This window comes from Chlamydotis macqueenii, chromosome 1 (genome assembly GCF_036417535.1).
Source record: "Chlamydotis macqueenii isolate bChlMac1 chromosome 1, bChlMac1.mat, whole genome shotgun sequence".
In the NCBI taxonomy this organism is placed as follows: domain Eukaryota; kingdom Metazoa; phylum Chordata; class Aves; order Otidiformes; family Otididae; genus Chlamydotis; species Chlamydotis macqueenii.
Window position 1 is genome coordinate 215,319,417 of NC_141556.1, and position 26,280 is coordinate 215,345,696.

Below are 26,280 nucleotides of genomic sequence, written 5' to 3' on the forward strand. Positions count from 1 at the left end.
CTTTTTATGTCCCCAAAGCGAGTCCTCACGGGGTCCAAGCCAGCGCTGAGCATTCAGACCCGGACTGGCACTGAAAGCGCGCTGCAGAGAGCGGACACGATTGCTGTGAATCAGCCCGGCGCCCGAGGCAGCGGCCTCTGCACACAGAGCAAGGCTGGAGGCAGCGACCGCAGCAGATCCCGTGGCATCTCGGCAGGGCTGGCCGGAGGAGGTCAGCATCCCTCGTCCGTGTGTTTCCAGCCATCCCACCCCATCCCGATCCCGCTGCGAGGGAGATGATACAGCTCTCCGACGGCCCTGTGCGCCCCGTCCCACGCCGTAATCTGCGGAGGCAATGGAAGGTGATCACGGTAAAGGAGTTCCACTCAGAACTCCGTTCATTTTGTGTACTTGTCATCACGTTTGTCCCAGCAGCACAGACCAGAGCTCTGCCGCTCCCAGCTGCCTGCGAGCCCCGTGGGGACTCGGGGTGGGGGTGTATAAATGTCACCGCCTCCCTGCCCCTCTCGGCAGGTTTGGAGGCAGACATCCTCATTCCCGGCTGTCATGGGAGCTGGTGAGTTGTTTGCGTTTGGCAGGTCTCTGTGGCTGAGGTGCCTGATTTGAACTTGAAGGTAAAATTCTGCAGCTGGAAGAACCCACCCCCTGCCCCCGGGCTGCTCCAAGCTGCAGCTTTAGGCTCTGAGATGAGAAAAAACATTTTCCAGGCAGGGTTTGGTGGAGCACTGTCCCAGGTTGCCCAGAGAAGCGGTGGGTGCCCCATCCCTGGAAACGTTCCAGGCCAGGTTGGCCGGGGCTCTGAGCAACCTGATCTGGTTGGAGATGTCCCTGCTCCTGGCAGGGGGTTGGGCTGGGTGGGCTTTGAAGGTCCCTTCCCACCCAAACCCTTCTGTGACTGTTGTTCTATGCAAACGCTGCTAGTTTGGCTCCAGGGTCCTTCTCTGACCTGAAGGCTGAGCATCCTGCAAGAGAGTTTCCCAGGCTCCACCTGAATCGACATTTCATGCAGGAGATCACAGCCTGGCTCTTAAAAAGCTGGTAGCCTGCCTGATGTCCTCATGCTGCCTTTCATGTGTAATCCCCAATAAGGGGACCGGGATGTGCAGTCAGAGAAAAAAAACACTGTGAACAAAGCCTTCTGCTGTCATCACCAGGTGATTGCTAGTCAAAGATTTTGGAGCCCTAGCGCTGGCCGGACACGGTCTGTGAAGGGTTCATGGCTCTCCTTCACATTTCCACCAGCTTGGCTGATGCTGCCCTCACGGTGGCTTTGTTATTTCTCTGGAAATGCTGCAACTCACCTCCGCGGTAGGGCTGAGCAGCCTGCGGAGGAAGGGGAGGCACAGGCAAAAGCCCCAAGGCAGCACCAAGGAGAAGAGCCGCAGCAGTCCCTGGGGTGCACAGAGGACTCTGCACGCACAAACCCCATGTGCGTTGGGTGGCTGGAGGATTTGGGCTTGTTGGGTGCACAGCTGGTGGCAGACGTGGCCAGCTGGGATCAGAACAGGGAGATGTGACAGAGCGCGGGGCTCCTGAGCTCCTCTGCAAGCTCCGTGCCAGGACTGCCCCGCTTTCCTCCCGACAGCCGTGTTCCGCCGTAGAGCTTTGCTTCTGACTTGGCTTTGTGGTGGGAACGAGCGAGGAGAGAGGTGAGGCAGGGACTGACAGAATTGGCACGTTGTGTAAAATCGGTGTCGGTCAGTCCCAACTTGTCACCTGCCTCTTGTGCTTCGGGGCGCTACAGAACAAAAGCACAAAATTAACAGCCGTTGGGGCTGGAGGAGCTGGGTTCCTGGGTCCTTTGCCAAGGTTCTGCACCATCTTATGAACTTGGGTAAACCCCCTTGCTGGATTTCAGTATCTGAGTTTACAAAATACACTTTTAAATTTGTTTTATTATTTGATTTAGACTCAGTATCTCAAGCACACTTCCCCAACACGAGGGGAGCAATTTTCTTAAAACACTTTGGAATCCAGAGCAATAAAGTGCTCCAGGGAAACTGAGGTGGGTTTTTATGTTTTATGAACTGTGGTCCCCACTTATTTTCCCTTACAGGGGACGGAGCCCAGACTAACTCAGGTGTCATCCCGCCATGGGGGCTGTCAACCAGAGCAGCTCGCAGCCTGCCGCCTTCCTCCTGCTGGGCTTGGCAGGCCTGGAGGACCTGCACACCTGGCTCTCCATCCCCTTCTGCCTGATGTACACCGCGGCGCTCCTCGGCAACCTCATCCTCCTATTTGTCATTGCGACAGAGCAAAGCCTCCACAGGCCGATGTACCTCTTCCTGGCCATGTTAGCCGTGGCAGACCTCGTGCTGTCCTCCTCCACAGTGCCTAAAGCCCTGAGCGTGTTCTGGTCCCTCTCCAAGGAGATCTCTTTCCACGCCTGCCTTACCCAGATGTTCTTCACACACCTGAGCTTCATTGCAGAGTCGACCATCCTGCTGGCCATGGCATTTGACCGGTACGTGGCCATCTGCAACCCCCTGCGATATGCCACAGTGTTCACGCACGCGGTGATAGCCAAGATCGGGCTGGCTGCAATAGCCAGAAGCTTTTGCGTGATGTTCCCGACAATATTCCTCCTTCAGAGGCTGCCCTACTGCGGGCACAGCGTCATGCCACACACCTACTGCGAGCACATGGGCATCGCCCGGCTGGCCTGCGCCGACATCTCCATCAACATCTGGTACGGCTTTGCCACCACCCTTCTGTCCCCAGGCGTGGACGTCGTGCTCATCGGGGCATCGTATGTCCTCATTCTCCGAGCTGTCTTCAGGCTCTCATCCAAGGATGCCCAAAGGAAGGCAGTTGGCACTTGCAGCTCTCATGCCTGCGTGATATTAATGTTCTACACACCAGCATTCTTCTCATTTTTCACTCATCGGTTTGGCCGCAACGTCCCCCACAACATTCACATCCTGTTGGCCAATCTCTACGTGCTCCTGCCCCCCATGCTAAACCCCATCATCTACACTATGAAAAACAGATTCCTTCGAGAGAAGGTGTCCCAGGTACTCTTCGGGACTGGGCAAGTGCGGTGACAGGGATGCTATTCCTTTGGAAGGAAAGCATCAACACATGGTCTGCAGCAAAGGCTGTGTGCATGTGAAATAACCCAGTTTCCTACCCTTTTTAGACTCAGCCCAACGTCACTGCTGGTCAGATTTCCTACTAGAGTTTCCTCAGACTAAACTGCAATGCTAATGAAAAAGGAGAAATCAGTAGGGAACGGCAGACTGGAATTCAGGCTGATGCGAACTGGTGTTATCCCATTACCATCAGAGCTTCACCGATGGGCTTGGTTGGACCTACATGTGATGAGATGCATGTTCTCTACCTGGACTCTGCCATGTCCTGCTCCCTTTTGGGTGCACGTTTGTATATCTCGTATCTCAAAGTTTTCAGAAAACATCAAACATTTTCCTAGGTATAAGCTGAGAAAACATTGTGTTGGACTAAACACAGGAATTACTGTTGAAGTTTCTCTGACCTCCTCAGCACAAGCTGGATAAACAAAATCCATCTTTTAGTTTTTGCTGGCCTTCCCTACTGCCAAGAGTCAGCACCCTTTGCACCACTGAATTTTTGCTCATTCATAGTAGTTGGAGATCCGCCCTCAGATGAGATCGTTTTCAGAAAAATAAAACCAAACCCAAAGTTTTTAATAAATGGGGTGAATGACTATAAAACGGTTTGTGGCTCAAGGTTCTGCATCTCTCCAAGGGCCACATGCGAGACCGCACAGGTGAGCGCATCACTCCCTGCGTGACGGGAGCATCGATGTCCGTCCTGCATCCTGCGTGGCTCCCGATGCGGGGTGGCAGGCTGAGCCGCCCCTCCAGACCCGTCCCTCGGATCTCCCTTCTCCAGAGACCTGGCTGTTCTCCTTAACCCTGGAGGCTCTTGACATCCCCATGATTGTTCTGGCTCTGTCAGACTTCATAGAAAATAACCAGAAAATTCAGAACTCATGTGGGACCTGACGGACAGACATAGACACACAAACCTTACTTTCTCTGATTTACGCAGGAAGGTGAATCAGCTGTAAAAAATATGAAATCTGGAAGAAAGGGGAGGCTGATAGGGTTTGGTATGAGTACTGCTGTAGGGAGAGCGGGAAATTCATACAGGTCCCAAACCAGAAAAATCCGTAACCAGGAGAACAAAGGACCTTAAGAGAGAGGTTTTCTAAGGAATAAGTGGAAAAAGAGAATTAAGAAATCACTCAGTCACTGCGTGGACAGTGAAACTGTCGGTCACGCTGGAAATCCTCAGGAAATGTTTCTGCATGGTGGAAAAAGCCAGACGCTACAGATTTGCCGTATGCAAGTAATGAAATGTTTTCCCTCTAGGAATCTCAAAGGAAGGAGTTAAAGCAATGAGCACAAGAACTTTCTGAGACCTGCAGCTCCAGGTGACCGAGAGCTGTGAAAGATCTCGGGGGTTTTGCTGCGACGGGAAACGCTGCCGTGCGATGTGCAGGATGACCCGCACGGATGAAGGGCTTCTGAGAAAAGAGGGCGGCTCCGGCGATTTTCTGGAGGTGCTGCAGCCACTCCTGTCTACGGTTCCGCACTCAGCCACTCCAAACCGCTCTGATGCCCACTCGCAGCCTCCTCTGCAGGAGCTGTGGTCGGCACAAAATTAACGCAGCCAGCTGCTGCGTTTTTCACCAAATCACACAGTTTATACCTGGAGTGGAAATCTAAATACTTAGAGTTCAGTTTATGTTGTAGTCCACGAGGAAGTAAAACGGAAAAACTCAGGAACTGAGTCAGTGATCAGCTCCGGTAGAGCAATCGCGTCTGCCTCGCAGGTGATGTTGCTCTGGATGCATCCCAGCGCGACGTCCCTCCTCTCCGTGCCACATCACCGCGGCTGCTGCTCCGTTTATGAACACCGCTAGCACCTCTCCGCTCTTTCCTGCTCTCTACCTGCATTTTTGCCATCCAGAATGGGAATTTTATTCCACTTGTGGGGTTTTTTCACATCACTCCTTCAATTTTTCAGAATTACCCAGGGCACTAATCTGTCTCTTTTTCTGTACTTCTAGAGAAGCTGTGGATTTAATATTTTTTTTTTTTCCTGTGTTTCCCAGGCTAATATAAGGTTGAGGATGCTCGTTCAGATTCTCACTTCATCATTCCTTGCAGTAGCACAAGAAATGAGATTTGAAACTTCCCCATAATAGTTCCAGCTCAGCAATATTCCCTGGCTCGTTTATGAAAATATTATGTAATATGTATGCTAATTAATCTCAAAAATTAAGATTTTTTTTTCCCTATGTGCAAACTTTGTTACCCTTCCACACAAGAGAAATTATCTGATTGATATGATTTGTACTTGACCAATTCATAAAAGTTCCTCTTTGCCTCCTTTATTTGCCAAAGCCATGATTTGATCATTCGTGTACATATTTTCTGGGGATCGTGAGGAAATTTTCCCTTCAGTTAAAGGATGAAGGGGGGCCCTAGCAGGTGAATTGTCGGCAGCCGGCAGGTTTTTGGGGAGCATCGCAAGCTCAGCGGTACGAGGACGTGCGCCCTGTCCCGGGGGCGAGCAGTGTAGCTGTCAGTCTGCGCGTGGTGACCACCGCCAGCCCTCCCGGCCAAGGCTGCGCCGGGCCGGTCCCGGCAGTCTGGTCCTGCAGACTTCGCCTGTGCTCGCCCCCTTCCTGCACTTTGCTACCGCCCACGACTGGAGTGTTCAGACCTCATTTTTTTTCCAATTGCAAAGTTTTTTTTTTTTTTTCTCCATCTTTTTCCAGGCTTCTGATCCTCCCTCCCCCCCTCCCCGTGGTATCTGAGCTGCAGCGATGAGGTAGAACTGCTTTCTTCAGTCACACCTGAGGCTGAGATGCGACCAGCCATCAGCCTGGGTACGTTACTGGAAAATAGAGATGGGACCCTTGCCTTTAACAGCGCTTCTCCAGATTCACGCTAGCTTCACCGAGCAGCATCAGGGTCGAAATGCGAATAAGGGAGGACAGGCTGTGCGCTGGGGTCACTTCGGACCCCGCCACGCTAAATGACGGAGTGCGCTCCAAACCGCAGAGTAATCAGAAGTTGTTTCAGGAGCACGTATTAGTTTTCTGTTGGTGACTAAGAGCAAAATGGAGAATCTGGAAGACAAGCCCCATCAGTGGAGTGGTTTTTAAGCAAACATCTGGATAGCTGGATGCCTGGACAGATGCTTTCTTACAGGAATAACAGTGTGTCTGCTGTGGCCGGTGCAGCAGAACCAAAGCCGCCTGCTTGCCATGATCCTGGCGTAGCACTAAAAATCCCACAAACGCTTTTTACGTGAGGCATATGGACTCCTGAGGGAGGATCTGTCACGTAGCGCGGCAATCCTGCAGTGATTTACTCAGCCTGGAGTCTCGGCTGATATTTATCGCGTTAAACCACAGATCACATCCAACACCGCACAAGCAGCGAAACGTTCCCCTGAGTTCATTCAGTCTAGAGCAGCCTTTGCCTGTTTCAACTTCTGTACTTTATTTCTTTTGATCTCGTTGATTGCCAAAGACAGGAGTGAACGACTCCGGCGGGCTGTCTGCGTTCACGAGCACGGGAAGGGGGGCTGTGGGGAGGCAGGCACCGGCCCTGTTTAAACAGACGAGCAAACATCGTTGTACGCTTACACATCTTCTGATACAAATCTCCCACGTTAACGGTGTCAACGGCACTAACACATCCCAGGAGGGCAGACCTCAGACCTTCCGAGCCTTTCATATACACCCATGGAAACGCAGCACTTGGCTCGCCAGCTGAAGTTCTGTTCTTTGTGGTATTTACAGACACGGCTGCAGTGGGTGAGAGGCAGGGACGCCCGCTGCGGTGCTCCTGTGTGCGGCACTGCGGCCATGCCTGCAAACCCAGCGTGTTTGGGATGGAGGAGCCCGGTCTCGCGTGAGCAGCTCGCTGGGATGCCGTGCTGAGCCGGGCTCTCGGGGTGGGTGGCTGCAGATTCAGGTATCTGCTGCGCTGAGGATTTCTCCTACAGCTTCCGCCTTGGGAACGGTTGTTAACGACACAGCATCTCTCCCGCAATGGCGATGCACATCCACCCCCGAGGCTGTGATCCCAGTGCCGGTCTCTGCCAACCCTCCTACTACCAAGGAGGAACAGAAAAAGCTTTACTGAGTTGGTGCTGGGACCACTGGGGAGGATGCAGTGTAGCACCCCGGGAGGGCTCCTCGGCCGCTCCTGGGACATGGCCGGGGACCACAGGGCAGCTCTGACCTCTGCAGCCTCTCAGACGTGTGCACCAGGCTCTGGAGGAGCGAGATCCCGGCTGTCCTGAACAAACATGGGAAAATGTAGGAAACCTCCCCTTATCTCAAAAACAAGGTTTGAGACTTCAAGGCAAGCAGCCAAACACCATAAAAACCCAAACTCCTGATTCCACTGGATGCTAAAAACAGGCATTGAACCGAAATGTGGGATATGTGCCGTAAATCTCGGCGTCGTTCTTCTCAGGCTATATTTAGCTGTGAAGATTGCTGCCTTTCAGACTGGAAGAACAGCTTGCCAGTTTGAAGGATTTTTATAGTTTTTCTGACTGTAAGTTCATCTCATAAAAGGCAGCGCTTCTCACCACAAGCTCTATTTGTCTAACGTATTTGCAGCCACATACTTACAGTAGCCTCATATTTACGATGACATTTTTATAGCTACAACAAACACTACCTTCGCTCGCTCTGCCCTCAGAGCCTCTGCAGTCTGACCGGTGTAGCCACCGACCACCCTGCCCATAGCCTCCCAAAAACCCCAGAGCCTTCTTGGGGACTCGTGTCCAGCAGTTCGCTTTGCTGGTGCAGGATGCTTTGGTTGGCACCAAGGATAAAACGTGATGACTGATGCTCGGGAAGGAGTCAGATCTGCTTCACATTCATTTCAGTCAAGGACTGCTAGGGAGGGAAGGAATACGTGTCCTTTTTTTTTCCCCAGATTCCTCCGAGCTTGGCATGCATAGCCTTCTTGTGAAACAGGGCTGGAGACCTGAGAAGAAAGGTAAACAGACCTGGAGGAGATGAGGTTTGAAATCTGTTTTCAATTCTGCCCTGAGATGCAGGGAGTTAATTTTGCTTTAAAATGCTCTGCTGAAAAATGCTATTCATCAGTACACAGGCTTTCCTTGGGGCATGTGTTTTCTAAAATGGCAAAAAAATGTCTAACACAATGAGTCAGAACTATTAAAAAAAAAAACTATTGTTGGAAACAGCCAGCATGGCTGAAGGATAAGACCTGCGGTTTGCAGTCAGGGCACGTGTGATGGGGAAAGCATTTCCAGCCGGCACTGGTGCTTTGCCCCTCATAATTTTATATGAGTGAATAATTTTTCAATAAAGCGTAATGAAAAGATCCATGTATTATTAAAAGTTCTGTACTGCCATTTCAGTGTGGTTTTAATAACTGAACACCCTATAGAGATCAGGGGTTTCCCCTCCTCAAATGTGAGCCGGGGCGCGCGGCACCACGCAGCAACGCACCGACCTCCTCCGCATTGATTCAGGGTTGCACAAGGCAGCCTGAAATCTGAAATTCTCTCCAGAATGAGGCGCAAGGTGCAGGGGCGATGCAGAGAGTGCTTTTACACAGCCCTGACCCGGCATCACCGTGGGACGGGCAGAATGGAGAGGCAGAGCAAGCCACGCTCAGCAGCATCGTCCAGCGCAGAGGCTTCCCTTGTGCTTCGAGTCTCTGCGCGCCAAACAGAGCAGGGCTGCTGGTTCTTTACACCAAAATGCTGGTGCCCATTTGGGTGTCAGATGATATTTTAATGTTGCCTGTTGGCAAACCCAAAATAGCTTTAGGATTTACCTTTCAAGGTGAAACAAGGTGTGGTTTTTAACCATGACTATAACTCACGGCTGGAACAAGCGACCACAACGGTGGTGAGCCCTCTCATGGAGGTGTTTCATCCAGAGTCTTCCTAAAAGCTCGCTGTGCCACAAAAGGGTTTGCGTGGAGCACTGAGACTTCGGGGGAAACATTGATGACACCAGACCCATCACCTGAACTGTCCTCAAAAGCTGTCCCCTGCACATCAGAAAGAAAAATCATCTCTAATACAGAGGAAAAGGAACAGCAAGAGGGGACGTTGCTGAGAAATGCCTGCCCTGGGAACCCTCCCAGCCCCTCCGCTCACACAGTTTTCCTGAACTTGGAGAAATCAGTCTTTTGAAGCTTGGAGGGGATGCATTATTCACAGGAAAAGTTTCCAGACTGCCTTGTCTGAATTTTTGAGATATCGACAGTGTTTTGCAGCTGGCTGCACACAAGCTACACCATGTGTCTGCCGCAGCTATGAGACACATCTGATGATAAATATAGTTGTCTCTTTTACTTAGCAATTCAATGTTTCTACAATAATTTCTAAATACATTAGAAATTATTTCTACAATAATTTCTAAATCTTTGTCGTGGTTTAACCCCAGCAGGCAGCTCAGCCCCACACAGCTGCTCTCCCACCCTCCCCAGTGGGATGGGGGAGAGAACTGGATGGGTACATGTGTGAAAACCCGTGGGTCGAGAAAAAGACTGATAACAGGTAGATGAAACCTGTCCTCCTTTTTCCCCCATCTTTTATCGCTGAGCACCTCACAGTCTGCGATGTCCCTTTGGTCAGCAGGGTCAGCTGTCCCGGCCGTGTCCCCTCCCAGCTCCTCGTGCACCCCAGGGCAGCTCGCTGGCAGGGCAGGGTGAGGAGAAAAGGCCTTGAGGCTGAGCAAGCAATGCTCAGCGGTATCTGAAACACCTCTGTGTTATCACCAACACCACTTTCATCACAAGTCAAAGACACAGCCCCACACAAGCCACTGTGAAGAAAATTAGTTCTGTCCCAGACAAACCCAGTACACCATTCCTTCTTATTTCTACCGACGTAAACAAAATTCCATAGGTAGATGTCGTTTTGGCATGCAGTGTTTTTCCAGAAATACCATCGTCCATGGGGTAAGTGCTTGGGTCCCTGCCGTAAAGTGATCGGTGTTGTCCTGTCACCCTGTTGTCCTTCGAACAGCCACCCTTCTCCTGCCCCATCCTTTGTCTGCCTCTCCCACCTGGGCCAGCGCAGTCGTCCACTGAGACGCCTCAATGACCATTCTCAATGTTCTCCACAATTCTCTCAAAGTTGGCTTCACCCCCTTTCTCAACCACCTCAGCTTTTTGCACCCTGTTTTCCCATCACCAATGTCTCCAGAGAGATTCCTCCTTGCCCGCCTAAGCCCAAGAAGAGCTCTTTCTTACCCCAGGTAGGTGCTGTTAATTTGGGACATGTCAGTTACTGTGAGCAGAAACCTTTCCTTTTGCTGTGCCCAGTTCCTCTGCTTGCCAGCGCTCTCAGGAGTTTCCAACACTTGTTTCCCTTCCCAGCCCTCTCAGCAGGCTGCGGAATGAAGAGCCGCGTTTTCCCAAGGGACGGAGCTGTCTTTGAACCAGGGACATGAAACAGTTATTTCATTCACTCGGTAACACACGGCAGATCCGTACCAACCAAGATACAGGCATACCGTCGAAGTGGCACACAAGTCCAACACGAATATTTATTTATCTGAGATTTTGCAACTGACAGCGTAATTTGTTGTTGTAGTTGTTATTTAGCATTTTTGTTGTTACTTAGCATCTCATTCGTGTACCTAGGAAGGGAAGCAGTTGGCAGCAGTAGCATTTAGCATCTGTACCTTTGCTGCACATTGAGGCACAGACCCAACACTTTAATACAATATTAGAAGTGTAGAATTAAAAGAAAATCCCTGCTGCCAAGAGCTCCAAATCTAAGGACAGGAGAGGAGAAAGAAATGAGGGGAGAAAAAGTACAATAACCAGCATGGGTCATCACGAGAGGCTGCAGGAGCCGCCTGTATCGCTGTACGACGCCAGGCGGACAGGGGATACACTGGAATGTATTTCATCAGCAGAATCAGCTGGAAAACAGAGGGGGCTGAGATTATTTACACTTCCATTTTCATGTTGCTCCTCTTATCAAAATCATCTGGTATAGATGAAACTTCATGTGCAGCAAAACAGCAAGACAAATGTCAAATAATCCTCCATAACTACCGTACTGTCACTGAAACGGGCTTGTGACGAGTTGTGCAGCCTTTCCTTTAGCGGAACAGGGCATTACTCAGGTAGCAGAGAGAAAAATATATGAAGGAGTCAGAGGAGAGGGATAACTGCAAGAAACCGTGGGCTATAAAATGCTCTGACGCTCAGCTAAAATCTGTGGACCTGACAAAACTCGGCTCTCTTGGAGAGCCCAACACGGGCAGCCCCCAGCCCCGGGACGCCTGTCAGGGTGAACGGCATGAGAGGAATGAGAGGAACTGCTTCTGCTGCAACCTGAGATGATGGGCTGAAGCACAAACGGCAAGGTAAAGCTGCCATCAGTGAACCAAAGAAGAAAGCACGGACTAGAAATGACCCAGTATCATAAACCCACCCAATACAAGCAATCGGATTTAGGTGACGCGCTCGGGCTCTCTCCGAGTGCTGCAGTACAAACTCCTATTTAAACGAGAGCTGGATGGCACAGAACATTGCATTAAGGATGTAAACGTCGCACTTTGCTACAGCAAGAATAAACACTGCGTGCCTATGAGCCAAATAACTTCTTAATTCACCTGCTACTGTGATAAATACCAACGTGCAGCGCTACTGCTGTTATAAACATCATCGATCTAAGGCACAGGGAGGAGAGTTTGCAGTTGTTCCCCGGACAAACGATGACTAATCAGAAGTACTGGGGGAAGCAAAGATATTTCTGACAACTTCACGCGCAGCCGTGGTGTTTCAGGGCTTCTGCTTTATGGAGCTGAGAAACCCCTGCGTCATTGATGCGGTTTTTTACTCCAGAAACAAGCAGGAGCCTCTCTGCGTGATGAGTTTGGCAGCGCTGCCAAGCTGTCTAGACCCCGCCCCGGCTGCTGCCAGTCCCGCGGCCGGAGGAGAAGCGGTTTCACGCCAGCTGTGGCTCCACTCTCCTCCCTCTTCCCACACATCCTGCCTTGGCTTCGAGGATCCCGACTCAGCTGGGGAACCACATCTCCAGGTGCCGCTGCATCGCACGCTCTCACTCTCCTGAAGGCAGCCAGGGAACCTCCTCCAAGCCTTCACGCTGGCTGCCCGTGCTTTACAGCAGACTCCTGGAGAAACAGCTGGCAGGAGGGTTGTGCTGCTCTTGTAAATACACAGTGCATCCACGCTGAGACACCACAGAAATCCTGCCTGTTCATTTTACCCACGGAGAACTTCCTCAGTGCCTGGCAGCTGCCCAAGAGTTCTACTCGGAATCTCTTTTAAATAGCGGTAAAGCGTAATGAGACAGAGCAATACAAATCTGAATAATTCACACTGGACACCAGGTTCTGATTTTATGCTGAGCAGGTAACATGACTTAAGAGACGGGGGCTTTGCCAGTGTGGACGGGAAGCAGGTTTCTGCAAACAGCGCAGGCTTTGAGGTAGCAGGGGAGGTGTGAGAGGTTTCAGCAGTGGAAGGCAGAAAGGTTTTGTAGCTCAATTAAAGCCGGGAACACATTTTTAGCCGTGATTTTGCGTTATCCAGCGCCCGTTACCGGCGTACTAATGCAGGGCTCCAGCCCGGGGTCTCTCACCTGAGCTGAATTCCGAGCTGGCTTTCTCGGTGCAGCACAACAGGAGGCTGCAAAGCCGGGCCAGGGTTTGCAAGTGGAACCTTTTGTTTCTCTCCATGCTCAGCAGCTCCACGGTTAGTGCTCAGGCAGATTGAAAAGGAAAAAAACCCAAACTGAATGCTAAGAGTGGCTAGGGCAGGAGTCAACAGCAGGGAACAGCCCTCGTTCTGCTGCACGAACCCGACGCTCGCTCAGCTCTCGCACACTTCTGGTTCCTTCGTCTCAAAACAGGCAGAGGTAACTGGGATGTCCCGTGCTCTGGCTCACTTACCGATGATCCTGGGCACGTGGTGTGGCAGGGGCAGGCATTTCTCACTTCAGCTGATGGGTTTCTTCCCCGTTCCCTCGATTATCTACTTCCGAATTGAAACAGACCTTAACAACAGGTGAAAACAGCACGGTAGCTACCGCACCTGGTCAGAGCAGAGTGGATGCCAGGAGAACCCATCAAATTCTCTGTCTGACTGCAGGTGTGTTTCTCCTTCTGATTCTTTCTGATTACATGCTTCCCATGCTTGACCAAAAATCATCCATTTTTCCACCTGCTGTTCAAGGCAACGACTCTGTCAGCTGAGACCCAAGGGACCATCGGCAGCAAGAATGCCCCCCTCACCCTGGACACTGACCCACAGGACAGCACTGGTGATGGTGGAGATGAGATAAACGCATGTCGCTGCTCCTGTGGAAGGGTGCCCAAGAAGTTTTCATGCATCTCCACGCTTGCAGAGTCTAAAAATGGCGATATTCTGTGATAACGCATAAAGTAGCTTTGCACTGCCTCAGCAGTTTGTCTGGTCACTTCTTCTGCGGACGTGGCACTGAAAGACCGCTGCCAGTCCGGCCTTGGCAGAAGACACGTGAGGCTATGAAATATTGGGTTGAATGCACAGCAGTCACTCATCAATACTAGAACTGCTTGAAACTGGTAGGAAAAGAGCTTGACACAGAGAAAAATGCTTCTCTTACAGAGCAGTTTCTGGAACTTGTTTTCACAGTCAGTTGTGAGAGGATGGCATCAGGGAATTTAAAAGGTGATTATAAAATCAGTGAGTAACAGGTCCATAAACACGTATGCTAGGGAGCAGTCACGAGGTTTTGGGGGTGAACGCTGCCTCTGAGCAGAGGAAACGCAGCAGAGCTGTGTAAGAACAGAGACACACGATGAGGAGTGACGTACTTCGTCGCTGGGATTCAGGGCTGATCTTGGGGGACTAAAATCTCACTTGTCCAATTTCACCTCACTTCAGTGCTACGACATCTTCCCACGCAGCGAGGAAGCTCCGGGGTTGGATGGAATGATGCACCATCCCGGGCCCGGATACCGGAACAAACCCCTGCCATCCCTCAGTGCACATCCGGACAGCATCATCGTGCGAACACAAACCTGCGGCAGAAAGCTCGGAGTACAGAATTTAGCAGCTGGGGGAACTTCACAGTTTTCTTCAGCCTTTCTTCTGAGCTGCCTTCCCCTGCATTTCCCCAGCACTCCCACATGCACGCGGGTTTATGTTCCCAGCCTGTGTGCTCAGAAGACAATTTCCATCTCTGTTGTTTCCGAAGAGATTCTACCGTTACCGTGGGTCTGAGGCAACGTGTCTGTAACCTCTGCGGGAAGTCTCTGAGGCTTTTGAGGCACGTCATCGTCAGTTTTTAAGAAAGATCGCTCTGCGGCTCTGTCTTCGTTCACATCTCTCCCACAATCATTTCCCCCTTTTTTTTGTCTCTTCCCTGCTTGCTATTCTCAAGTTTTTCTTTTGTCTTGGCTCGCACAAAACATACTTCTGTGTGTATAGCCTCTTCACCCAGGGATATTAAAGTACTCTATTAAAAAGTGGCAGTTTCTCCTCCTAACCTTCCAGCAAGCCGAGCATGTGAGTGTGTTACCCAGCAAAATAAATAATTGGATTTTTCGTTGCAAAGCAGCAGAACAAATTAGCCTTTGCAGTCTCTCCACCTGAATCTGCTGTCTCTCCGCCATCACCTCCTCACTCCCAGGTACCTGAGTGCCCAGAATCCTTTTGAACAGCAAAGATCACTCATGTTCTCGTCCGAGCTATCCACCTAGACAGAACTTATGCTAGCAATGTCCACTGACCTCAACTGGTCACCAGGCTGCCCAGAAAACAACTTCTTCCCCGTTACAAGACCAAAGTGATCCAAGGGTTGTGTCAGGTGATCTCCAATTTCAGTTTTAACAACCACCTTCAAAATCCTAGATTTTTTAGACCATAAAAATGTTGACGGATGGAAAAATCAAGTATTTGAAATGAAAAGTCTGAAGCAACAATATCTGTCCAATGTAAAACGTATCACATTTTTCCCTTCCTTTCTATCTGCATCAAGAAATCCCTGCTTACGCTCACTTTTAAAGTGCGTTTTAACCAATTTTTTTCAGGGAAAGGAAGAGAAGATCAGATGTTCTCTCAGGGACCCTGGGGTTACCTCTGCTCTTCTTGTAGCCAGGTGCTAAATCACTCCTGAAGGACTCCAGGACTGAGACCCCGCTCCAGCACGAGACGGTTCAACGCCTTGTGCTGGTGGTGGGTGTCTCCCTTGCAAGGGTCCCCATCTGCGCAGGGCGGCCCAGACCCCAGCAGTCAGTGGGGATCCAGGGTTCGGCTTGGCTGCCCCCTCTTCGAGGTGTCCTCAGCATCCGCCCGGCCAGGCAGCTGTGACACTCGCTGGTCCTGCACACTGCCCCGTAGCCCGGTACCGCTGCATGGCCACTGCTGGCCACGGGCTCTGTACCGAGTTTGCAAGGTCTCAGGACTGAGGAGTGCCAGGTTTGCTCTCTCTGAACATGTCCTGACCTGCCCGGAGCTTTGTTTTTACCAGATTGAGCAGTGATGGCAATTTTTATTCTGACAATAGCTATGGCTTTTTTGCTTACCTTTGTACGGCACAACCACAGTTTCAGTTCTATGCAGACGGTAGTAAAAAGTAGCTATTCTGTGCTGAACGAGCTGTTTATGACTCAACATAACTCAACATAAACGCGCGTCTGGCAGGATGGCAGGGGCCTTGGGAAGTGGGGACATGGGATGTGGCATAGAGGAGCGCAGGCATGAGGTGGTAAGAGATGGGGCACAGACTGGCACTGGAGACCTCATGGCTAGAAACAGCTCAGGAATGGTCAGTTAAAGAAAGGCAAGCATGGCCAAAAATGGGTTTGGGGTGACAAAGAGTGCAAAGAACAAGTATCTGACGTGCATAAAATGCACTGTATTTAGGAAATCTGCATGTATCGTGGACTTGCAGACCAGTGAAGAGAAAGCAAGGTGTGAAAGCATCTCATCCAACATAAAAAATACACCCAGTGGACTCCAGAGAGAGGAAAAAGAAGCCGTCAGTACCAACACCATACTCCTCCCTGTGAAGGACTCCACAGTTTGATGACTTGAGGTGACATCCACCACCACCACCAAAGTGAGGTCACCCACCCTAGGACCCAGAGGAGCCATGAAAGGCTGAGCATGACCCTGGGGAAGAAGGAGCAACAGGGCAGTGCGTGTATAACAACCTTAATTTATTATTATTATTATTATTACTACTACTTTTTCTTTAGAGAAATATTAATTTCTCTTTTTTTTCCTATAATAACTGAATCTGGACTAACAACGATTCCTGTATTAGTCTGTTTTCAATTACAGTAACAATTAATTCTTGGCTTTATACATAAAATGTTTTTGCTTTTTGCCCATAAATGACATTCTGATCACAACACACACATGGCCCTCTGCAGCGGCGGGAAGCCACGCAGGATGTGCCAGGCATCTCCGATGAGACCTGTGATCTCCGGTGGCCCCATCCCACACAGCAGTGCGGAGGCGAGCGCACGGAGCCCCCAGCTCATGCAGACCCCGGGGTGCCCAGCGGCACTCGGCACACCCCACAGCAGTTACTCAGCAGCTGCTCACCCACATCTGGCCCCAGGGAAGAAGCATCCAAGGCAATTCAATCCCAGACCCTGGAGATAGGCTGCTGGATGGAGCAAATGCGCGTGCACCCAGCCGCCCATCCCGTAGGACACGGACGGGACTACAGTGAGAGTTTCCCCATTTCCCCATTTCCTGCACTGCCACATGTACACGTACGCCCTGCGAGACAAGGTATACGCGTTCACACGGGACACGTCAAAAGGCATTCCGGAGAGATGGAGGGATCTGCGCAGCCAGGAGCGAGGTACCTGCGTGGGAAAGGGCTGCAGGAAACGCCACAGGGCGCTGAACGGACAGGCGCAGGGATAAGTGCGCCGTATGGGTCAGTGCGGCTCTTGTAACACGCGGACAAGACTCCCTAACATATTGCAGGTCCTCCAAGGGCTGGAAAGGATTCTGGCTGGGGCAGGTCCGGGTGAGAGTCTGCTGGGATTCCCAAGGGCTCTGAGCAAGGTCCCCACCAAAGGCCTTCTGTGAAATGAGAGTAAAGTCCTGCACTCCAGCGAATAACTGAATCATAAAGCAAAGTGCATGGCTATCCTTTACAGCGAGGCCCTGCTGGAATCTGTACTGGGATTTCCCCTTTTCAGTGAAGTTTGTCTGGGAAAGGGAGGGGAAAACAGCAAGGCAACCAAGTTTTTGGTGATATTCAATTACTCAGAGAACAGGAGGACCAGCTGCAAAACGCTGCAGAAGACCTTGGTAAGACTGAGTCACTGAAAATAAAACAATAGATTAAAAAAAGAACAAAACAACAGTTGAGATAAACATATAGTGATGCGCTTGGGAAAAAAACGGAACACTTTAGACAGAAAATGACAGGCTGGTGGCTAACAATTATCTCTCAGGAACAAGCTGTCACAGTTATGATAGTGTTACAATAACACAGTTCAGCGATCAGCAGTTCCAAAAACAACCCAGATCTTAGAAAGTCCTAGGCGAGAACCAGAAAACAAGGCCAGGGCAGCGCGGTGCGTCCCAAACACCGCCGCAGGCCTGGTGCCTCGGGGAGCACAAGGCTTGTCACGGGAAACGAGTGAGCAGACCGCGGCTTCGGTTTGGAGCGACGTGGCAGAGGTGGCGAAGGCTCCGAGACGACTGGGGAAGGTCTGCTCGTTGTCACCTCCCAGAGGAGAGCTTGAAGCGTGAGAAATTGGAACAGCGTGCATCTGGTTCAGAACGAGCATACGGCGTGGAAATGACTAAAGCGGGGTTGCCTGGACCCTAAGGCGCTCACACACCCAGTTTAGGAAGATGAGCTCCTTAGGCAGGTGGGCTCATCACCAAAACATCAGTCACGTGGCTGAAGAAAAGAGCAAAACAGCCTCCAAACCTGTGCTGGTCCAGGAGGAAGACCCTGCCCCTTCGCTGAGGGCGAGGGCTTTCCGAGGGCTCTGGTGAGCAAGCGCTAGCTTTTGGCTCCAGGCTTTGCTCTGACTTTCGCAGAAGGTGCACTGCGTCCCCTCAGCAGCTAGCACTCGTTTGTTGCATTGAGCGTTATTATTCTTCCTTCTGAGACAATAGCGCTCATTCCTGCCTGTCCTTTTTTCTTTTTGAGGAGCATTATCCCTTTCATGTTTATTCTTGGTGCACAGCAGAATCCTAGATCTGTCCTTCCTTGGCACGTGGTCTCATTAAATGGTGCAAATGAAAGCTGCCTGGTGGGAGTAGGGAGAAAAAGGGCTTGTTACAATGGTCAAGGCTGAAAGGCTGATAAGAGACTTGCCTTACTAAAAAAAAAAAAAAAAAAACCAAAAACCAACAAAACGCTGAGCTGCTTCCCATGCCTGTGAGAGAAACTGAACGAGCTGGTTACAACCAAAACCGCTGCTTTTAAGGTAACAAATGCCGGCAGAAGTTAAACCTCGCTAAGCACCTCAAGAGCCAGCACCTGCGTGAGGAGGCTCAAAGCTGAGCCCAGGAAGGTGCTGTGCTGGGCGGTTTTTAGGCGCTGTGGAAGGTTGAGAGGCTCTCTGGGCTGGTGAGGTTGGTTTCTTTTGGGGGCGGTTCAGGGGATTTGTGCTGGGCTTGTATATGGCTATGATACCTTAGCTACTCCCTAGTCCTTGACTTTACGTCTCCGCTTCCTCGGTTCTGTAATTGCTGCCGTCTGTGGGGTTTCTGTGCTATTTCAATGCTGCCAGGGGTTTGTCTGGCTCCTCTGTTTTGCAAAATGCTGCTTCAAAGGTGGTTGTTTTAGATCCTTGTGCTGTGTTGGCAATGAATGTGAGGGAGGGCTGTGATGTGTTTGCTTGTTGGTTGGTTTTGGGTTTTTTTTTGTTTGTTTGGGGTTGGTTTGGGTTTTTTTTTCAGTAAATTACTATAAGAGTCCTATCAGCCTCTAGGCTGAGGAGGCCAAGGCACGACTATGTGAACTGTCTTTTACTGCTCGAGTCAGGTCTTTAGAGACCTCGGGTGTGGGTCTCCAAAGGCCCAGAGGCAGATAAACCAGAAAAAGCCTCCCTCTCGTAACATACTCCTGAGAAGAAGGTGAGCCTGCCGCTCACGTGGTCTGTGCACGATGTCAGTGTGCTGGGGCGTTTAACTGCCCCCTCTGAACCCCTGGCCAAAGCGATCCCGTAGCTGGCAATGTCTGGCTGCTGAAGGTTGGGGAGCTGGAAGCTCTGCACTGGAACAGTGGGGTGAACTGCAAGAGCACCCCGATGTGAAGGGGTGTCACACAGCATCCCCTTTCTGATCAGGGTTTTGGGGTTTAACTGTTGAACAGCCAAGCAGTAAAAGGGCCCCCACAGCCCCTCCTTTGCCGCTGCTCGTGGTGAAACCCCTCGCGTGCTGTCCCCTTCCCGTGCAGCTCCACCAGCTCCCCGATCCGACCGGGCCGGCTGTGGGGATGGGAGTGGGGCAGGCACTGCTTGTGCTGCTGGCTGCCTGCGCGGTGATGCCTGCGAAGGACCCCTTGCTCAACGTCTGCATGGATGCCAAGCACCACAAAACCAAGCCTGGCCCCGAGGGGATGCTGCATGACCAGGTACGGCTCTGCTGATGGGTTGGGTGGGGCGGACTGGGTCCCCTGTACCTCCCTCCCTGGGTGAGGGGTTTGTGCTTTGGGCTTCGCAGCCACTTGCCTGAGGAAGAAAGCCTGTGCTGGGTATGAGGCTTGGTTTTTCGCTCTTTTCTTCTAGCAAATGGCTAGGGCAGAGGCAGTGGTGTGAGGATTCCTGTCAGCTCAGCATCACCCCTCTTTAACCAGGGGGCCTCCCCTTCCCAAAGCTTAGGTACCCCAGATCAGAACGAGGTAAAGGATGGCAAGGAAAGATGCTTTTATCTGTTCCCTCCCTCCTCTGTTAGAGACTCTTCTCACTAATTGAAGAGCTCTGCCCCCAGGTTCTTGGTGCAGATGAGGCCAAGAGCAAGCCAGGGTGCAAGAGAAGGGAGTTTGTCCCTATTGCTTGGGCTGGCACTAATCCCTGGGGAGGATCTGACCTCCTGCTCTTCCTCCAGCCCCACTTTGCTGCGGCCCTGAACTCTTCAGTCCACAGTGCCCAAGGGTTTGCTGGAGGCATGAATCCTCTGGCTGCCGAAGGCTTCTTGCTGTAGGCACCTGCAGCATCCTCTGCCTCCCTCGAGCTGCTGCCTGCCCTCCCTGACCAGCCTGTCCCTCGCTGTGCTGCAGTGTGCTCCCTGGAAGGACAACGCCTGCTGCACAGCCAACACCACTGCAGAAGCCCACAGGGACCAATCCAACCTGTACAACTTCAACTGGAACCACTGTGGGCTGATGCCACCCAAGTGCAAGCGCCACTTCATCCAGGACACGTGCTTGTATGAGTGCTCGCCCAACCTGGGGCCCTGGATTGACCAGGTAGGATCAGATCTGCTGTGACTAAGACAACAGGGCTTGTGCTGGCCACATATTGTGCTATGTGCTGGTCCCCGTAGAGTACACCCCGGCACATATGGGAGCGTGCTTTCCAGGACACTTCAAGCTTTCCCACTGGGTGGAAAGATTCAAAGGACTTCCCTAGCCTCTGCTTAGGTGGCCAGACAGGCTGATGAAGAATTGCTTGTAGTCAAAGTGTGCCTCTGCTGGGGCTGAAACTCCTCTGAGATCAGCTCTGGAGCCCAACGGAAGGGGCTGGGGAAGGGTCTGGGAGGTGGCAGACCCTGCCCCTTAACTTTCAAGGGCCCCCCCAGTGTTCATGGTCCTGTTCCCCGCAGACTGACAGCAGCTGGCGTCGGGAGAGGATTCTTCACGTGCCCCTCTGCAAAGAGGACTGCGAGGAGTGGTGGGAGGACTGCAAGGACTACGCCACGTGCAAAGAGAACTGGCACAAGGGCTGGAACTGGGCAACAGGTTGGTGGGCTGTGTGGAGCAAGCCTCTCCTCACCCCTGGCAGTGTCACTGCAGCCCGCTCAGTGGCTGGAGTCGAGACCCCCGATTGCTCTCGTCTGTCTGTGGGGTTGCCAATTAGAAGGTGGCCAAGCCACCATCCATCAGCTGAGATGTAGTGATGGGCTGTGGGCAGGTGGCCTGCTCCTCCCAGGTGAAAGGACATGAGTGAAGGGTGCTAGCTCACAGCTGATTTTCTTTTGTGGTGCTGTCTCTCTTCAGGAACAAACCGCTGTCCTTGGGGCTCCCTGTGCAGACCCTTCAGCCATGTCTTCCCCCGACCAAAAGACCTGTGTGAGAAAATCTGGTCCAACTCCTACAAATACACCACAGAGCGCCGGGGCAGCGGACTCTGCATCCAGATGTGGTTTGACCCTGCCCAGGGAAACCCCAATGCAGTTGTGGCGAAGTACTATGCTTGGAAAAAGAGAGACTCCACCGCTTTGACGGAGACTGTGACTCCTAAGACCAACAAAGCTGAGTGTGCTCTGCCATGGTCTGTCCTGGTCCTGCTGCCTCTGGTCCTTGTGGTTGTCCCTGAGTAAGCAGGGGGCTGTGGATCCCATGGATGGGGGTCCCTGTGACTGCTCCCTGAAGGAACATGAGTTGGTTATTGGACCTTAATATCTGCCTCTACTTTTAGCTACTGACAAAGGCAGTAGCCCTCCTGGGAAGGGCGATGCTATTGTTGCTCTGATGTAGGAGCTCCTTCACGTCTGTTCCCACCCTGTGGTGGTGCGCTGGGTTGGCAGCGCTTGTTCAAGGTCCTCGGCTGAGCACTGGTGTCCGGTCCTTCAGGCGGTTCTGGCTCCCTGAAGGGTGGGGGTGATAATAAAAGATAAAAAAAGATTTAAAAAAATCCTCTAAATCAACCTTGCTGTACTGATGTTAACTACTACCAAGGAGGTGGTGGTGCTCTGGGCATGGGCCAAGGCTGCTGGTCTGGACTGAGCGGTGGTGGGTGTGGGATCCGTACGTGCTGGGGTCTGCCTGGGGAGTAGGAAGGATGCGGATCTCCCTGGCATTGACGGCTCCTTTGCTGCTGTGCTCTGCTCCATGCTGCTGGAGGAGTTGCCTGGACAGCTTTGACCTGGTTTTGGCTGAACATCCATGGTGCTTCCAAACCTTCCCATCCCTTGGGTGCGAGGGTTCACAGCCTTCCGCGTGGGACTTGCAGGTGTCATCAGTACTGTGCCAAGGCTCGCTGCTGTGCCTGTGGTTTTTCTTCCTCTGAAGCAGAAACAAGCCTCTAGCAAAGCTTTAGCAGCTTTTGCAAGGAACGGCGAAGGGCAGAGTACTGGGGAAACGCGCAGGGCTGCTTAGGTGAGGCAGAGTCCGCAGCTGTCCATCCACAGAGCTTCACAGTGCTCGAGATCCTGAAGGAGCCTTGAGATCAAAGGAGCTCTTCCCAGAGATTTTTCTGGTTTATTGTTTGAGGGTTTTTTAATGCTCCTAATGACCAGCTTCTGTTGTAGCTGGGTACTTATTCCTTGCCTTTACATGAAACACAGAAGCATATTTGTCTTTCCCTCTTGTGTTGGTTCTGTTTGGGGGGGGAAGCGGGGCGCTATGGCGGCAGCTTCTGTAGGAAGCTCCTGGAAGTCGCTCCCGTTTGTCCATGGACTGGGCCGGGCCTAGGGCGGACCCGCTGCTGGCCAGGGCCGAGCCAATTGGTGATGGAATGTTCAGTGATAACTAACTTAAGAAAGAGAGAAATAATTTTTTTAAAAATTAGAAGGTGTGAAGAAGCTGAGTGGGGGCAGAGAGGGGGAGGCGCGAGCCTTGAGGGCCCTGCAGGCCTCACCCTTTGGGTGGTTGACTGAGCCCCACTCGGCCCGGCCCGGCTGCGAGAAGTGGAGAGGAGAGGAGATGTGAAGAGACCCTGAGAGGCGTCTGCCTGCCTGTTGTGAAGAACTTCTGGTGAGAGGAACGGCTGCAGACGCCAAGGTCAGTGAAGAAGGAGGGGAAGGAGTAATGCGGCTCCTGGCCAGAATTCCCTTGCAGCCTGTGGTGAAGCAGGTTGTTTTGGCTTAAAGTCAAAAATGTCTTCACTCTGTGGCCATCTACTGCCTGCTGAGATACTCCTCCATCCTCACCAGTGCCAGGACAGAGCTGCTGTCCCGGGCTGGTCCGGGTGTCTCATCAAGCACTCCTCCCCTTCTGGAATTAACGCTACCATTACTGTCTCCATCAGGGCCTGATCAATCTGGTGTGTATAGCCATCGCGTTCAATAACTGGTATGGCTTTGTAGCTGTTCTTTCTGAATTTGACCTCATCCTCATTTTCATGCCATGTATTTCTAGGGCCATCTTGAGCATCGCATCCCAGAGGGAGTGTCTCAAGGCTTTGAACAGCTGCCTGTCCTGATCCTATTTGTCTTGTCCGTGGTTCACTGATATGGCAAGCATGCTTCCCCTCTCATTCACATCATCATGGACAATGTCTACCTGCTGGTCCCCGCCATGCTGAACCCCATCATCTACAGCATAAAAACTGAACAGATCCACAGGAGCTGCCTCTCAGAGGCAGCTCTCTGAGACGGAAACATCTGACTGAGGGAGGGGTTGAGGGGCTAGGATGACTGCAGGCCAGAGGCTGCTGGTCTCTGCCATTGCTTTAGCATTTCTTTGCGTTGGGGATATTTTGGATGGGGGCTTCTTCAGTTATCATGTGGTGTTCATTGAGCTATAGCAATCTGCTGTGTTTGGTGAGCAGAGCAAACGCCACTTCAGTGTGTACTATAAGGCAAAACCTTTCTATGAAGCTGTTCTAGAAAAAGGCATCCTTGAAGAGAAGAGGCTGACTAGATCAGCTGTCCATCTCTTACCACAGCCTAAGTGCATCTGCTCAGCCCTGGGTTGAGCTAAAAGGCCAAATGTTTCACCTGTGCTATTTTCTCTTGATAGGTTGAAAAGGAGAAGGCAGCTGGTCTGCAAAAGAGTGCTGTGACCCAGGTCTTTGGATGAGCAATGTTTTGGGGATGTTGTTGGAGCTGAGAATGACACCGGCAGCATGGAGGGGATGATGCACAGGCTGTGTCTCGCAAGGATCACCAGGACCACAGTGTGCCGAGGCAGGAGGGGATGGAGAGCCGGAGGTGGGCAGCTGCAAGCAGAGAGGGAGAATTTGGTAGCAAGCTGAAGAAAAACTTTGGGCTCAGCCCTGCCGTAAAATACCTTTCTCTCCCCTGTGATATTTGAGTTTTGTGCAGGGCTCATGGCTTTGCCCAAACAGCTCTGCAGGCATGTACAGGAATACTAAATTTCCCATGGTGTCCATGGTAATTATTGAAAGAAGCAGTGCTACTGAACAGAACTACAGCTTTTAAAAGATCTTTATTCTGTAGGGGGTTTTGTTTGCTTTTGTTGTTTGGTTGGTTTGGTTTTGTAGCTGAAAGCACTAGACCAGCAAAGTGGACTTGGTAAAACTGAGACAGCGATATCTTACGAGGGAAACATCTGGAATATTTTTCAGGAAGTTCATCAAAGATGCAATTAAAAGAGCATTTTTTTTCAAACCCCACCAACAGAACCAATAAGCAAGAAGGGCACTAAAAATCATCATGCATAAATTGGCGCCTTTGCAGTGATCCCTGCAAAAAGAGAAAAAATAAAAAAGAGCATTTGAGCTTGGTCAAACCAGCAGTGATTTACAGAAAGAAGCAGCAAGAGCATATAAAGCAAAAGTAAAAGGAAGGGGAAGGCAAAAAGCAAATTGCATTTAGTTAAGCACATAGGTTAATGTAAGAATTGCTTTGTTGTGCAGATGCTGGGGAAGCATATTGAACGATGAATGATATGAACTTTTTAAAAAAACCCTAACCATTCTATGATTCTATAAATTATAAGTTATTTTTCCCTGAAATAGTCTAACATCAGCAGCAAAGTAAGAAATCAGGGGAAACGGGGGGGAAAAAGTTTAAAAGTTAAGAAAACAGATGGCTTTAAATTACAAGTGCTGTGTAAGGGCAGGGGGACATTCCCTGTAGACTACCAGGGGAGCGGGCAGGAGCAGTTCAAAGGCTCTTGGCAGATATCACTGAGAATGGACAGAAGAGAAATAAGAATGAAAACCAGCCTGGAAGGAGGTAGCGCTAGGGCCTGACTTCAGGTGGAATAGGGCAAAGAAGTGATAGGGATTTAGGAACCAGTTGGATTAACATGTTTTCCCTGAAAAATACGGAATCCGACAAACCAAATATTTATAGAGAGCGCATGACGTATCAAGGAGACAAGCAACAGTGACTGTGAATTTCTTAGGAACAAATTGTGACAAAGCAATCTAATTTTTCCTTTAGACTGGGTAACGTGCCTTGCTGACAGGGAAGAAACAGAAAATTAAATCTGCCTTGACTGTAATTATGCTTTTGATACATTTCACATCACGTATTCAGAAACAAGAAAGGAGAGAACGATCTAAATGAAACTATCACAAAGTGAAGGCAAAACTCATTGGGGAAAAAAGTTTTCAAAGAAAAGTTATCAATTATTCATTGTCAAAGATGAAGCAAACAGGGATTTGAAGAAAGCTATCTTATTTCTGCAGTAATTCACTATTATCAAAAGTGAGCTTTTAAGGGAACAGAGGTTTCTTTGGGTCTGAACGTAGTTCTTGTCATGTCATTTTGGGCACATAGATCTGATCTTGCTTAAAAGATCTGGCCTTTGATCAATGCATTCTGTATGAATGCAGCAGACTAACGTCTTCTTTTATTATTCTGCCTGACTAGTTAAAATTTTTGGTGTAACTCCAGCATTCTTCTGGTGATTGGATAGGGAGACTGCTTATTAATTTGTCAGTGAGAACAAGGTGGAAGGACTGAAAATACAATGGAGAGAAGGCTGAAATTCAGAACTGCCCTGACATGCTGGATGTGAAACTAGAAATGCAGTTCACACCATTGGGCTGGTAGGAGTCATAGAATCACAGGATGGTTTGGGTTGGAAGGGAGTTTTAAAGCTCATGCAGTCCAACCCCCCTGCCAGGAGCAGGGACATCTCCAACCGGATCAGGTTGCTCAGAGCCCCAGCCAGCCTGGCCTGGAATGTTTCCAGGGCTGGGGCAACCTGGACCAGTGTTCCACCACCCTCAGGGTAAAAAATTTTTTCCTAATATCCAATCTAAATCTGCCTCCCTCTATTTTGAAACCACCACCCCTCGTCCTGTCCCAGCAGGCCCTGCTGAAGAGTCTCTCCCCACCTTTCCTGCAGCCCCCTTTGGGCACTGGGAGCCGCTCTCAGCTCTCCCCGGAGCCTCCTCTTCTCCAGGCTGAACAGCCGCAGCTCTCTCAGCCTGTCAAACCACAGAATCATAGAATGGTTTGGGTT

General features: G+C 50.9%; 2 protein-coding genes across 2 annotated transcripts; both read left to right on the forward strand.

Annotated features, from left to right (window-relative positions):
- Window positions 1-2,093: 2,093 nt before the first annotated feature.
- Window positions 2,094-3,044, forward strand: LOC104484960 (olfactory receptor 52B2). Its single transcript, XM_010127190.2, has one exon. It carries the CDS (start codon window positions 2,094-2,096, stop codon window positions 3,042-3,044), a length of 951 nt encoding a protein of 316 aa, XP_010125492.1.
- Window positions 3,045-17,947: 14,903 nt separating this feature from the next.
- Window positions 17,948-21,769, forward strand: LOC104484961 (folate receptor gamma). The gene is made up of 6 exons (XM_086739860.1): window positions 17,948-18,439; window positions 19,414-19,590; window positions 20,236-20,424; window positions 20,781-20,916; window positions 21,175-21,493; window positions 21,596-21,769. The coding sequence occupies exons 2-6, from the start codon at window positions 19,453-19,455 to the stop codon at window positions 21,600-21,602; spliced, it is 789 nt and encodes a 262-aa protein (XP_086595986.1). The 5' UTR covers window positions 17,948-18,439; window positions 19,414-19,452; the 3' UTR covers window positions 21,603-21,769.
- The last annotated feature ends 4,511 nt before the right edge of the window (window positions 21,770-26,280 follow it).